At 34.8% G+C, this 11,434-nt stretch overlaps 1 protein-coding gene across 2 annotated transcripts; it reads right to left on the reverse strand.

The window, feature by feature from the left end:
• Positions 1-2,994: 2,994 nt before the first annotated feature.
• Positions 2,995-11,168, reverse strand: LOC123553546 (polyunsaturated fatty acid 5-lipoxygenase-like). Of its 2 annotated transcripts, none has more exons than XM_053541844.1 (5): positions 11,032-11,168; positions 7,686-7,935; positions 6,938-7,136; positions 6,096-6,363; positions 2,995-5,708 (listed from the first exon to the last, which is right to left on the reverse strand). In XM_053541844.1, the coding sequence occupies exons 2-5, from the start codon at positions 7,920-7,922 to the stop codon at positions 4,520-4,522; spliced, it is 1,893 nt and encodes a 630-aa protein (XP_053397819.1). In that variant the 5' UTR covers positions 7,923-7,935; positions 11,032-11,168; the 3' UTR covers positions 2,995-4,519. The 2 variants fall into 2 exon arrangements, with proteins under 2 accessions (XP_053397819.1, XP_045199187.2); XM_045343252.2 differs by having other exon boundaries at positions 6,096-6,366.
• Between the last annotated feature and the right edge of the window lie 266 nt (positions 11,169-11,434).

Below are 11,434 nucleotides of genomic sequence, written 5' to 3' on the forward strand. Positions count from 1 at the left end.
TCCGTGCGTCCGTAAACTTTTGCTTGTGACCATTCTAGAGGTCACATTTTTTGTGGGATCTTTATGAAAGTTGGTCAGAATATCCATCTTGATGATATCTAGGTCAAGTTCGAAACTGGGTCACGTGCCTTCAAAAACTAGGTCAGTAGGTCTAAAAATAGAAAAACCTTGTGACCTCTCTAGAGGCCATATATTTCATAAGATCTTCATGAAAATTGGTCAGAACGTTCATCTTAATGATATCTAGGTCAAGTTCGAAACTGGGTCCCGTGCCATCAAAAACTAGTTCAGTAGGTCAAATAATAGAAAAACCTTGTGACATCTCTAAAGGCCGTATTTTTCAAGGAATCTGTATGAAAGTTAGTCTGAATATCCATCTTGATGATATCTAGGTCAAATTCGAAACTGGGTCACGTGCGGTCAAAAACTAGGTCAGTAGGTCTAAAAATAGAAAAACCTTGTGACCTCTCTAGAGGCCACATATTTCAAGAGATCTTCATGAAATTTGGTCAGAATGTTCACCTTGATGATGTCTGAGTCAAGTTCGAATGTGGGTCACGTGCCTTCAAAAACTAGGTCAGTAGGTCAAATAATAGAAAAACTTTGTGACCTCTCTAGAAGCCATATTTTTCATGGGATCTGTATGAAAGATGGTCTGAATGTTCATCTTGATGATATCTAGGTCAAGTTCGAAAGTGGGTCACGTGCCTTCAAAAACTAGGTCAATAGGTCAAATAATAGAAAAACCTTGTGACCTCTCTAAAGACCATATTTTTCATGGGATCTGTATGAAAGCTGGTCTGAATGTTCATCTTGATGATATCTAGGTCAAGTTCGAAAGAGGGTCATGTGCGGTCAAAAACTAGGTATGTTGGTCTGAATGTTTATCTTGATGATATCTAGGTCAAATTTGAAACTGGGTCAACTGCGTTCAAAAACAAGGTCAGTAGGTCTAAAATTAGAAAAATCTTTTGACCTCTCTAGAGGCCATATTTTTCAATGGATCTTCATGAAGATTGATCTGCATGTTCACCTTGATGATATCTAGGTCATTTTCGAAATTGGGTCACGTGCGGTCAAAACCTAGGGCAGTAGTTATAAAAATAGAAAAACCTTGAGACCTCTCTAGAGGCCATATTTTTCATGAGATCTTCATGAAAATTATTGAGAATGTTCATCTTGATGACATCTAGGTAAAGTTCAAAACAGGGTCACGTACCTTCGAAAACTAGGTCAATAGGTCAAATAATAGAAAAACCTTGTGACCTCTCTAGAGACCATATTTTTCAATGGATCTTCATGAAAATTGGTCAGAATTTTTATCTTGACAATATCTAGGTCAAGTTCAAAACTGGGTCCCTATGTCAAATAATAGAAAAAACGACGTCATACTCAAAACTGGTTCATGTGGGAAGATGTGAGCGATTCAGGACCATCATGGTCCATACTTCGTGTAGGTTTGTTTTTCTCCAGTTTCTTATTCATTGTTTTGTTTCATCGTTTCGTACAAAAATCGGAAGTATCTTTAAAACAATCAATACTGAAACTATACCCGGGCAAAGCTATTTACAGTGAAATGTAAGATTGTTATAAAATTTATAAAACTAATCCGTTGAGCTTTAAAGATATCACAAGAAAGCTTAAAAATATCAGATCATGTCAAAGTCTTCGTAAAGTTATATTAAAACTAACAAATTAAATACAATTTTAATTTTTTACAGGTCTGAGACTTGAACTCCGGACGAAAAAGTATAACACAAATACCATTACCGCTCGACCAACGAGGAATTATCATTTGCATTGTAGTGTTTTGACTTACGTTCATGTTTTTGTTTTGTTTGTTTACATTTCAAAACGCCATAATACTGTGCGATACCTAAAGTTAACATTTATATACCTGGGAATCATTGATATTTGTCAGTAAGTACTGACCTAATCGTACTGTAAACATGACGTATTCTGTCCTGACTATAGTAACTTAATGGTAGGTCTTCAAATAATGGATATAACAAGTTGAGTTTCCATTACGTATGTTAGAGATTCACTTGGCGGGGATTACTTTTATTTACTATGCCCCGTGTCCTTGGAACATGGTGGGGGTAAGAGTGAGGTTGGGTGCGCACCATTAACCAGTTTAAGCCCCCCCCCCCCAAGCATCCCCGCTGATCGTTCCAAGGCGGTGCCCCACTGTGTTCCTTTATTTGTTCGTTTTGTCCTCGTATGTTTGCTTTGTGTGTGTGTTTGTAGTTTGCACGTCTGCGTGCTGTGGATTTCGGTTTGAGAAGACTGCGTTTTTGGAACATGTCATTTCCTGTTTGATATTTGTCTTTGTTTTTTTAAGACTTATCATAAATTTAAACCTTTGATAAGTGTTTATTGAAACAATAAAGACTAGATAAATCGTGGCTTCCAACGGGTTGCAATTACATTAGGGCTACGGACCTGCGTTTTATGCAATAAATTGTCTTCTTGTTTATTCAGGCTTTTTACGAATCTGTGAAACTTGTAGATTTAGACGATGCTGTATGCAGTCCTAAAATATAAACTCATAAATATGACACTGACCTTGGAGGTACGGGTTCACAGCTGATTATGGTAAACAACTGTTTACAACCGGGATCTTCATATACGAACTATCTGAAAAACAGACCTAGGCACATGTCATGTTGTCTTAATGAGCTAATCTACCTTTAAGTTACCTTTTATCTGAGTTAGAGGGCGCACAGAATAGTGTTATATATATAACATTCGCACATATTAGGGAGTATATGGGATGTGACACTTAAACATGACACATTGCTTCAAGGCAAAATTAATTCAAACTTGCAATCAAGTTAAACAATCAAGTTAGCATCTGAAAGTTTGACAAAGACCTTATGGTCTTGCATTTTCTTATTCTGTTTGCATACTTATTTGGTTATACATGTAAATTAGAGTAAGACCAACAGTATTATTTTTAAAGCAATTTATTGAATAAGACTCTAAACGATTAAAAGCTGTTGACAGTTATAATGAACAACATGCTATACATTATGATAAAGAAATACAGAAAATATGATATTATAGTTTGTGAACAAGCACACTTATAAAACTAAGAAATAATAAGGAAGTTAAGGATGTGGAGCAACAATGAAAATGTATTTTATTCTTGCTTCGGCAACTAAGACAGAAAATTGCTTTTTTCATAACAATTTGAGAATGCCGAATTAGCGTACGGTCAATAAATGAGCCGCACCATGAGAAAACCAACATATTGCATTTGCGACCAGTTCGCTAACAATTTCTCTAATTGCAATAGGCTTTGAAAGCGAACAGCATGGACCCTGACTAGACTGTGCGGATGCACAGGCTGGTCTGGATTCATGCTGGTCGCAAATGCACTGTTGGTTTTCTTATGGCGCGGCTCATAAAAACTAACGGGAAATGCCTATCGTCATTACGGATACACTGCCTTAATTACAATTAATCAGAGTTAGAATAATATCTGTGACATACCGTTTATAAATAGTAAACACTTCTTGATTAAACAGTAATATAGTGCATAATACATAATATTTACATTCATTGTTTAATTTGCATAGAAAGAAAAAAATAGCGTTTATTTTCGTAAAAACAAGATTGGTGAAGTAATATCGAGTGCGGCCCTTACCGCAAGATTGCACGCGCAATCTGACGTCAATAAAAAAAACATAAATGAATTGGCGTTTTGTGAAAAAATCTTTAAAACTTTGACGTCAAAATTTTAAAAAGAACATTAAACTATAGTTAAATCTAATGTTTCTGCTGGTAAAGATCAAAATTAAATCGATACGACCGTGTGATTTTTCACCGGATTTAACCCATAACAAAGAACTGTATTTTTACCGGAAGGCGTTATTTTTGTGCGTTTGTACGGGTATAAAACACATTGGGATTTCTAGCAAATAATCAGGAATTATGAATTCTCAAGAGGTCTCAATATTGTTTATACCCGTATAAACGCATAAAAATAGCATTGAATTCTGAATTACATAAAATAATTATCACATTTACGACGCTGTGAAGTTTTCAATACCAGTAAAACGCTGATAAATTTTCAGACATTTGTTCTAGTAATTCATTCAGTTTTCATAAATAAGTGAAGACAGATCTTGGCTCCCAAATGTATTTTAATGGAGATGGTAATTCCTTTCATCCATGTCCACTAAGCAAATACCCTAGAATTCTTCACTGTAAGCAAATCTTATGTTGTAAAACCATCATTAAGAAATTTTGAAGTTGTGCTAGGGTGTTTTAGACACTCCACTGTGATAAAAAAAGTTTTGATGAATTGAAAAATCCTTTATACAGTTGTATCAGCGGTGTATATATCTAACCGTTGTAATCATGATCATATACTTATTGAGTTAGGTACAAGATTAGGATTCAAACATGTATATCTTTCTAATCTTGTCTTGTTCTTTTCTCTATTTTCTTTGGCAATACGTGCAAGATCTGCTCGAAATTCATCAACTACCTTCAGCGCCTTTTCATCAGTGATCTACTTGACCTCGAAGTCACCTAGCTTGTTCATTGCTCTTGTACTAAGGACATTAGTAATGACCATGGTGTCGTATGTTGTCGTTTTCTCTGGTACGCTTTGGACCAAGTCATCCTCCTCTAAAGCACATTTACTTTTTGGCGGACCTCCACGAAGACTTAGCGGAAGATTTGGTGGATAGGCGTACTCCTCATACTGTCGGAAGTTAGCGGCAGCATGTTGAGCACTACATGTGAAGATAATGCTTGTCAAAGTAAGGCATACCTGCTCCTTGCTGCTAAACTTGCCATTTTCTCCAAACACTCCCTTCATGTCGAGACCCTGTTTGCTTACGGGAGCAGTGAGCTCTTTCCTCCAATTCTGTAGTTCATAGTCATCTCTAACTTCATTGTCCGAGGCATAATATAGATCAAGATATTTCCTAACATACAACCGGACAGCTTTGTAGAGGTCTAAGGCATCGTCTCTGTAGTAGTAATGGGGAAGCAGTTTCTGATTGTCGACGCCCCTTCTTTTCAGATCAGCTGGCAAAGTACCTTCAACGTCCAATCTCCACTTCTTATGTTTTCGAACTATTAGCGCTTTCATTCCATCGCTGCCAAGTGTAAGTAGTTTGTCTCCATAACCGCCCTGATCTAGCAATAGTGGAAGGCCAGATGAATTGATTGCCAAAAGATAGATGAAGTGCGGCATTAGCAGTTTGTACACTGGGTGACATTTGTGTATCTGCCTGTGTGTAGAAGCGACAACGCCTTCCATCTTCAAGTGAGTGAGGCCAAGATGTGTAACAGACTGATGATAATTTGCATCCGCTACATTGAACCACATCTTTGCTAGAATCCATGTGTTTTCAGGATCACTTGGAAAGAAAACAGGATTAGCCACACCAGATTTCTGGAAAAGCTGAATAGCGATTGGCACTATTTTACCATCATTACGTTGGAAAAATAACGCTATGGGAGCGCTCATCACGTATCCAGCTTTTGTTGGTAGATTCTGTAATATTTCGTAATCGATTATGAAAATTCTTTTTCTCTTTAGAGCCTCTGGGAGTGATAGGTTTTCAAGAAACGGCTGTAGCATCTCGCCATTGACATTAAGCTTTTCTGGTATCTTTGTACACAAGGAAATAACATTGCTGTTTACACCCATCAGACGTTGCATTCCAAACAGAACATCATCTCGCCACCTGTGTAAGAAAGTTCCAATTTTTGGTTTTATATAAGAAAGTATTTAAAAAGCTATCCTGAATGTTGTTTACAAAACCAAAAATTGACAGGTTTGCCATTCAGGTATGTTTACATTTTCTACCATTCGACCGGAAATCGGGGGATAAAACCCAGCTAATGTCTTGTACAATTATTTTTAAAAGATACAAAGTCAAGTACGACTAAGGTTTTCAGTGCAATCAGGCAAAAATACATTTTATATCAATAAAGTCATTTCTTTCCCTAAGGTAAGATAACATTACGGACTAACCTCTTACAATATCATTTATAATTACAGTATTGTTTTGAACAATTGAATTGAATTTGATCGATATCATTTGGTATTTCTGTATTAACATTTATATTACCTGTTGAGATTCGACGGCTCTGGAAACACATCAAATACCCAATGGTAAACTTTCTCAATGTCTGCCATTTCCTTAAATCCACCAGAAAACAGTTCTCTGACTTTGGCGTCAAGTTCTAACTCCTTCAGCTTCCCAACTATCTCTAACTTATAGCTGAACGAAAACTCTTCCTCTGATGGTAATGTCTTCACCAATGGCGGACCACCTGGAAGTTTCTCTTCGATAAGCTCGTACAAATCCCTCATTTCTTCCAGATCGTTTTGTCTTTCTGCTAAAATGGATATACATTTGATTATTTCATTTTTTGATCAAGTATCCCATCAGTTAGTTACAAAAATATTGCATCAAGTATTTTTTCAAAGTCTAATAAATATAAGAGATATGTTGGCTAAAGGAAGGCTATATCGGATCATCACTCGTCATTAAGTGCTTTATCGGATCATAACTCTTCATTAAGTCCTTTAGGTACAAAAATCAACGAAAAAAAATCCAAAAACAGCGACTACCCTTGAACAAAATACAGCCGTCTAAGCAAGACGTCAAACAGCAGTGTATGCATAAATGTGCACGTAATAGCTTTTTTTACAAAAACATTAACGAAACAGACCAACAAGATTAAACAAACAAAGTAACACTGTTGAAATCGTTTTGGAACGGGCAATAGCAAGACATCAATGGAAAGTTTAAATCGGTTTATTGTGAACAAATCAGCTGTCTTGCTGATGGTTAAAGGTTGTAACAAGTGTCTGTTAGTGCTTATAATAATGGTCTTTGTCGTTGTAACTTAAATTCCTACAAAACATACAAACAAATCAAAATGTCAGGAAAAGAATTTATTATACCTCTCCTAGAGTCCATTTGTGGCAGGGATACATCATCTACTAGGAATGTGTACGTGCGTTCACTCTTGATATTTGTAAAAACAGGAATGACGTTCTGCTGTCCTGTTTTATTGTTGGTAACCGTAAATTTATCGATGTTCCAACCAGCCTTGCCAACCATCATATCACCACGAACTTTGACGCCTGTAACATTCTTAATCTGTTTGTATAAATAATATAGATATAAGATATAAAATATTTATTGTTTGTCATCTGTGGTGTTGAGTAAGTGCGAAATATTCAGGAATACGCAAACACAATGTTCGATTTTTCACCTAAACTAGAGTGAATTGCATTACAGTACGGAACAATATAAAAGCGCAATTTATGACATTAGCGAATCAACTTGTTAAATTTCGTTTTCAGTGATAACCTTAACGTGCATCTACCTGTTGAATTTTTTTACTTATATGTATAAAAGATGCACAGTATTGACTGCAAGGACCATTTTATCATACATATTCATTGAAAACTTAGATAACTTGAATAATTGCCGTGTCCAGATGAACAATATGATATCACCAGGGCCGCATGTAATGATAATAACTAAAATAGCATCCAATGAATCGTTACGTTATTTCTGTTGTTACTAATAGAAGCAGTCTAAATTTCTAAACTCATGATATAAATCTCAAAATCTCGTGAAATCTGCTCCTTTGGTGGGGGTTCATCTAATATTACAATTGAGTTGGCTACATAGTAACCGTACCTTTGATTCGTTTATTGGGAAGTAATATTTCTGACCCCTTTTGACATGTTTTGGGAATTCAGATACCACAAACTCGTCTTCTTCACTGACCACGCCATCCCCAGTCAACTGTACATTCATGATAGCCTTGCAAGCAGTTTTTGGTCTGTCCGCTATCTCAACACAGACAGTGAAATCTTCATCCGGAGTAACACTGCTTTCGTTCATTTCGTTGTAACGACGTTTTCCCCTACTCATCTTTTGCCTGTATCTACAATTTAAAGCACAATTCATAACATTTTGTGAAAACAACATTAATACATTGTATATTTTTTTTAAACTGTAAGACTTCTAGACCGATATTTTAAACAGAATTGAACTGAACTGTCATTCACATATTTCATAACATTATCACGTTAACACATTTTTAAAAAATCACACAATGTATTTCATCGACGAGTGATGCCGCTATCATTAATCATAAGGTCAGGGAAGTATGTGGGGTCGGTCAGTATGATAAATGGAGGGTGGGGCGAGGTGTTAGCTGAGTCCCAATATTTATCATACTGACTCCACATATTTCAATGGAGGGTCACTAGCAAACTATAGTTGATATATTTTCTTGGCCACTTATGTTTAGGCTAGAACGACAGGAAAATCTACTGGTCCTCCACAAAAATATAGGGTGCCAGCACGGGACAATCGTTTATCCAATAAAATTTCTAGAATATTATGTGAGGTAGAACAAAATGTATTGTTTCAAATCTTTTTTATTGTCTGACTCTGACATGAGACCATATCTGTACACATCTAATATGTACATCTATTTTCCCTAGCAGTTATACTTGCCATTATATTGAACTATGCATTTATTTGTAATCACTACAGGAAAAGTAATTAAAGCATATCCTACTGAATTTAGAATAAATGTTAAAAGTATATTTCAAACATCTTTAAAGATATCAGCACAAACTCAGCGGTAATGTGGTGGTATTTGTTGTTTATCTGCCCCAGCATCTTGCATTATATGTGGTCAGTGAAACGTATTTACGTAACTTTATCAATAATTACTTTACATTATGAATAAGCTATCCTATTGTTAAAGCAGCTAGAAGTAATTTATTAAAGAATTTTAAAGTTGCGGGTTTATTACAATGCGTATTCAAGAGAATACAGTATAAGAATTACATCTGGCTTTTACGTTCTCGCAGAAATCGGTCGTGGTTCCCTTTGTGTTTTTGTTCGTTGTGTTTTATGTCACGCTGGTTTGGTTCAAGTCCTATGGTGACTTTCCAGTTTAAATGGATGAGAAAGACCTCTAGGAACCCATTTAGGTATTATTTCAGACCTGGCCAGAACCACCGACCTTCCCTAAGCTAGCAACATGGTTTTCTTAAATACCGGTCTGAGCAGAGATTAACCACAAAAGTTAGGGACTGGTCTCTTGTTAACGGATGAAAGATACATAACCTAATTTCACATTAAAACAAGCACATCTCTTTTATTTCTTGTCTTTTTAACTGTTTGTAAATTAATAGTTTCCTATGTTTTCATTTTTGTAACAACACAAGTCCAAAAACTAAGTCACGACTTTATAATGTTAATATCTAGTGTGTAGCATAGTACAAATTGTTTTACATTTTAGGAATGATCCGCGGCCTGATTTTGTTTTAATAGTATAGAATGCAACCAATTAAACTAATAGCACATTCGGTTTGACTGAGTCTGTTCATTAAAGGTTATTAAATATGCAACTCCCTTCACGCCCCTAGCACTGACTTTGGCGAAATTTTGTTACGGCAAAACCAAATGTACGCCATGATCCTATAGAACCAGACAATATAACACTGCTGAGTCCGAGTACGGGGAGATTTTGTACAGCCGCCACTCGGCTCTTGCAGACTACTGTTGAGATAATAAATAAAAGCTATAAGACGGTCCTTTGGACGCATAGAATATAACCAAGCAAAAAAAAAAAAAAAAAATAGTGGGTGAGTTTAAAGTTTGAGTTTAAATATTTTGATGCTTAAAAATCAATTTTGCCCGAAATAATAATTTTGTTTAGAAATTCAAAGTTTACCAGTTTTTTTTTTTTTTTTTTTTTTTTTGAAGCTATTATTCTCAAATAAGACAAGATCAAGCAAGCACGTTGGACCAGCAATATACTAAGGCCTATATTTGCTTCATATGAACGATGTAACGTATTTAAACAAATTTAAACGAAAACGATCATTTCATTTAATTAACAGTTTTTATTTAGTTCTAATGAAATATTTGATCTTTTACAAGATCTGTTTTACTTAAACTGAAAATAAGATATGCTTCAGTGTTAATGTTTTCTTTAAAAGAATAGATTACATATTTCATTTTAACGAGGTATTATTTGTTCGTTATTTTAAATGTACTGAGTGTGTCACTTAAAGGACTCCGTACATCTGGTGGAATGATTCTTCGTTTCAAGAATGCTCAGTCTTTAAAGTGACCTGCCTCCAGACCAACATCAAAAAAAAAAAATAAATAAATAAAGAGTAACGTACATATCAGATTTTAAAAAGATCATAAATAAACAGAAAAAAAAGATATCTTAGGTGTTGAACTAAAAATCCTTCTAATTCCATCACATTTCTACGGCGTGAGTAACGCTTTTGTGTGATTTTCTACATATGAGTGTTTATTGAATAAGTACTGCCTTGAATACACGGAATCACTTTCATCTTATTTCAGTTAACAAATACTTAGTTATGAAAGATCTTTTTACACTTCGATTGGTTTTCCCCAGTATCTCTGAAGGCGTGCCCCTTCAAACACAACCAATGTATTTCATATTCAAAAGAAAATTACAAAAAACGGCGATTCATATCACACCACATTTATAAGTATTGTTTTCTCTTTTATTTGCTTAATTAAATTTATCCAGTATTGTATATGTTTTAAGTCTCTAAATTGCAGAAATACTACGATAACGGCAGCTATCGAGTAAACACAGACATGTGGTATGTTGGACAGTGGCTCAATAATCTACTCTTGCAGTCTGTCACGACTGATTCCGCGGCTATATTCCGACAGTTTCAAGACTTGAAAATCTGTAATTTTCGCTTCGTCTTTTCAGTTTTCTTTGATTTAATAAAATGTACAACAGTTCGGATCATTTAAAGAAATTATTGGTCGTTTCTTTCTATATAATAAATTTTGTAAAACTATATATTTATTTCGTCTATTTCAAAGCGTTAAAACTTCACCGATTGTATAATCTATAACATAATACTTAAAACTTTAAGATTGTTCATATGTTTAAATTAGATATTTAATTACCAATCAGCTGAAAGAATAGTAAGAAACATGAAAAATGTTGTCTGTAAAAACTCACCGGTACGCTGATTATACAGAAATTCCCTATTTAAAACAAGCTGCCTTCTCACTGAAGTGCTGTTCTTTTATAACACCTGTAAACATATGTATACGTGGGTGTCATTTTTTGTTTCCTTTGATTATAAAGGATGTGGTTAAAATACCTTGAACTGGATATTTTCTTTAACAAACTGTTTGGAAAATGAAATGTTAAGATATAGCAATTAGATAAATGATTAATGCGAAATAGTACTGGATCTTAAGGCGTTATTTCTATGAAACAAGGAGTGGAAAAGTTTAAATTTAAATTTTCACATTTATACATTTTTTATCTTTGAAGTTCTTAAATACATTTTAGATGGTGAACATATGATGATTTAGTTTGTAAATTCATCTTCTTATAGACTTAACACATGGATTTA

Source organism: Mercenaria mercenaria, chromosome 4 (assembly GCF_021730395.1).
Source record: "Mercenaria mercenaria strain notata chromosome 4, MADL_Memer_1, whole genome shotgun sequence".
In the NCBI taxonomy this organism is placed as follows: domain Eukaryota; kingdom Metazoa; phylum Mollusca; class Bivalvia; order Venerida; family Veneridae; genus Mercenaria; species Mercenaria mercenaria.